This window comes from Raphanus sativus, chromosome 6 (assembly GCF_000801105.2).
Source record: "Raphanus sativus cultivar WK10039 chromosome 6, ASM80110v3, whole genome shotgun sequence".
Classification (NCBI taxonomy): domain Eukaryota; kingdom Viridiplantae; phylum Streptophyta; class Magnoliopsida; order Brassicales; family Brassicaceae; genus Raphanus; species Raphanus sativus.
In genome coordinates, this window is record NC_079516.1 from 35,927,771 (window position 1) to 35,931,477 (window position 3,707).

General features: G+C 38.7%; 1 protein-coding gene across 2 annotated transcripts; it reads right to left on the reverse strand.

The window, feature by feature from the left end:
- Positions 1-1,717: 1,717 nt before the first annotated feature.
- On the reverse strand, positions 1,718-3,502 carry LOC108809870 (zinc finger protein ZAT1-like). Of its 2 annotated transcripts, none has more exons than XM_018582006.2 (2): positions 3,080-3,502; positions 1,718-2,964 (listed from the first exon to the last, which is right to left on the reverse strand). In XM_018582006.2, exon 2 carries the CDS (start codon positions 2,958-2,960, stop codon positions 1,968-1,970), a length of 993 nt encoding a protein of 330 aa, XP_018437508.1. In that variant the 5' UTR covers positions 2,961-2,964; positions 3,080-3,502; the 3' UTR covers positions 1,718-1,967. The 2 variants fall into 2 exon arrangements, with proteins under 2 accessions (XP_018437508.1, XP_056844780.1); XM_056988800.1 differs by having other exon boundaries at positions 1,718-2,969.
- Positions 3,503-3,707: the final 205 nt, after the last annotated feature.

Sequence of the window (3,707 nt, forward strand, 5' to 3'; positions counted from 1 at the left end):
GGCTGCATTGGTTTGCTTGGAACCGTGTCTCAAAACCGAAGAGAGAAGGTGGTTTAGGTTTTCGAGATCTTGAAAGATTTAATCAAGCCCTTTTGGGCAAACAAGTTTGGCGTATACTACAAGCACCAAACTGTCTTATGGCTCGTATCCTTAAAGCACGATACTTTCCTGACTGTAGTATTTTGGAAGCGACTCCAAAGAAACTTGCCTCATATGCATGGAAATCAATACTCTTTGGAAAAGAGCTTGTAGCTAAAGGTATGAGAGTAGTTATTGGTAATGGTACTACTACAAGGATGTGGTTAGATCCTTGGATTCCGGAACATCCTCCTCGCCCACCACGAGCACTAACTGGAGACCTATCCAATGTACCGGTATCCTCCTTCATGAATGCTGATAGAAACAGTTGGAATATTATGAAACTTGAAGCGGAGGTGGTTCCAGAAGATATAGATAAAATTCTTGCTATAAAGCTATGTTCAAAGGCAGAATTAGATCTACTGGGATGGAGCTATAATGAAGATGGCATCTATACTGTTAAATCTGGCTATTGGTTGAGCACACACTTACCGGATTATGACAATGGATTACCCATTTATGGAGATGTCAATATTAAACAGAGGATGTGGAAAACAGAGCTACCTCCAAAAATCAAGCACTTTCTATGGAAGCTTCTATCAAAAGCGTTACCTACAGGAAGTAATTTGAAAAGGAGACATGTTACTAGAGACTCGCTATGCAAGCGATGTTATTTAGAAGAAGAGACAGAGAAGCATCTGTTTTTAGTTTGGAGGGCTTCAGGTATTAATAATCTCATCATCAACAGCACTGTAACTTCTCTGGAAGAGAAGATTCAGACATGTCTTCAGATTACGACCTCTACAAGATTATCTCATTTTCAAGACTTAGCAATCTGGACATTATGGAGAATCTGGAAATCAAGAAATTTATTAATCTTCCAGCACAAGAATGTTACTTGGAGCAATGTTATTCAGCAAGCGAAGAATGATGCAAACGAATGGAGGACATATTCAACAATGCAAATACGTCAATCCTCTTTGAGATCCCAGTCTTCTCAGGTGGTTAAGAAAAGTTGGAGTAGACCGCAAACGGATTGGATCAAGTGCAACATTGATGGATCTTTTATCAATCAAGATATTCCAAGTACAACGGGATGGATACTAAGAGATTCAAATGGGGTATACAAAGGTGCGGGACAAGCTATGGGCAACAGAATTAAAAATGCTTTTGAAAGTGAACTACAAAGCTTAATCATAGCTATGCAACACTGTTGGAGCAAAGGTTATAAGAAAGTCATTTTCGAGAGTGATTGTTAGAAGATGATCTCTATACTGAACCAACAAGGGCTTCACTTCGATGGATACAACTGGATACGTGAGATAAATTGGTGGAGACAACGTTTTCAAGACATCAAATTTACTTGGATATCACGTGAAGGAAACAGAGTGGCTGACGTTTTGGCAAAAAATCATCTACCTCCTCGACAAACATTTGTTTTTCATTCTTGTTTCTGTCTTTATCACAAACTTGTTACATCAAGACTATGTAAATTCTAATGTTTAATGGTAATTTGAAGTTAGAAAAAAAAAAAGAATAAATGCTTAAATTTTTATTTTTTTGCCTTAGACCTCCTAAAGTGTTCGCACGGCACTGCGTAGAAGAAGTGATCGTGTTATGTATTTTGTACATGAATGTGTATAAAATTCAATGCAAGAAAAACAAGAACTTGTTTCGTGGGTCACAAGCTATCTATCTATCTCGGACTTTATACGCGTCCTAGGCCTAAAATAGTATTCATCCAAACTATTTGTAAAGCCCAATAAACGGCCCATCAGATAAAGATGGTTATCTACATCAAAAATCCCAAGTCAGAAAAGAAAAGAACCGGCTAAGTGATAAAGCTTTATATGAACAAAACCAAGAAAACATTTCATTAAGGTGATGATTCATTCATCAATATCCTGAGCAGGGAGATTGAGATCGATAGGCATATCAGCTGCTGCTTTGTGTTTGATCTTGTGTCCAATGAAATGTGATCTCTTGTGACCACCTAAAGCTTGTCCTGATTTAAACACCCTGAAGCAAACTGGACACTCGTGAACTTTGCTACTTTTGTTTGCACCACTTGATTTCTTAACCATCGGAGATTTGCTATCACTAGACCTATGAATCTTGTTGTCTGTGTCTACACAAGAATCACTGTCATAACAAGGCAGAACCCTCTTGCTTTTGCGCAGCTCATACTTTGATCTTCCCTCCTTGACCCCAAGATCATCACCATTCTTCAACCTGTTAGTGTTCCTAAGAGACCCTTCAACCGAGACATCTGAGTCTGACTTCTTTGGACCATTCATGAAGTAATCAGAATCAGAGCTGTATGAATCATCAGGAGGTCTCAATTGGTCATCAGCAGCAAGTTTGTCAGTCTTTAAATCCTGATTGAAGATCATCTTTAGCTGCTCCCCTGAAGAAGCCTTTGTCTCAAGAATCTCAGAGGTGTTCTCTGATGATGACTCAGCGAGAGAGTTCACCACCAAGTTACGTCCTTTAGAATCTATAGACATCATCATGAGAGACAAAGCAGTGTCCTTATGTTCTTGGTCAATCTCAGAAGCAGAAGACGAGCTAAAAGATTCCGACTGTTTCATCACCTTCTTGGATCTTGTGGTCTCAGTATCAGATCGAGTATCCATCATCACCATCTTCACACCCACACAGTGACAATCCATGTGATTGCTACCACCACATCCTCTGCAACAAAGTTGTTGTTCAATCTCTCTCTGATCCACCAACCTCTTGTTGTTCTTCCTGGGATTCTTGGCATTGAAACTAACAGAAGCAACAGAGTACTCGTTGGTGTGAATTCTGATGTGACCTCCGAGTGATTTGCCAGAAGGGAACTTCTTGTTACAGAACTTGCACACATGCTTCTTCTCCATGAGTCTTCTCTTGGACAAATGATCAAACACCAAACAAGCAGAATCAATATCTTTTACAAACAGAAACACAAGAAGACTAGCTAGAAAGAAAAAAAACATTTCTTTTCTGATAAGTTTACCTCAAATCTCCCAAGAAAATGCTGCACAAACCCCACAAAGTTCAAATGCTACAGAGCAAATAGAGAAGAGAGAGAGAGAGAGAGAGAGAGAGAAAGAAGCAGATGAAAAGGTTGATGCTTTCTTAGCGATCAGATATTGTGATGTGACAGTTGTTCTCTCTCTCTCTAAGTACAAGATCCGAGAAGAGTAGAAAATAACAAACTTTGTAAATTTCACAGTAATCTATCTTTAAAGTTTAGAGATTTGTTTTGAGTTTGGAGCAACAAAAAGAAAAGAGAGAGAGAGAGAGAGAGAGAGAGAGGGAGGTGTTGTTGTTACTAACAAGAGTAATCAAAAGGTCAGCTGCGTTATTGGGGATCTATTCAACACAAGGCACAGTCTGCTTTTCTTTCTCTCTCCCTCTCTTAGGTGTCTTCTTGTTGTTGTTTGTTAAGTTGATGCATGAAACCAAAAAAGATAGTATGTTAAAAAGGTTACTGGACGGTTCAGATCTATTTGGCCCACTCATTACTATTCCCCTCAAATCTTGAGAAATTGCTACAATCCGCAGAAAGTTTAATTACAGATTCTCTTTCCTTAACAAATTAAAATTAATATTCTTTCAGTACACTGAACTGAAATCAGTAG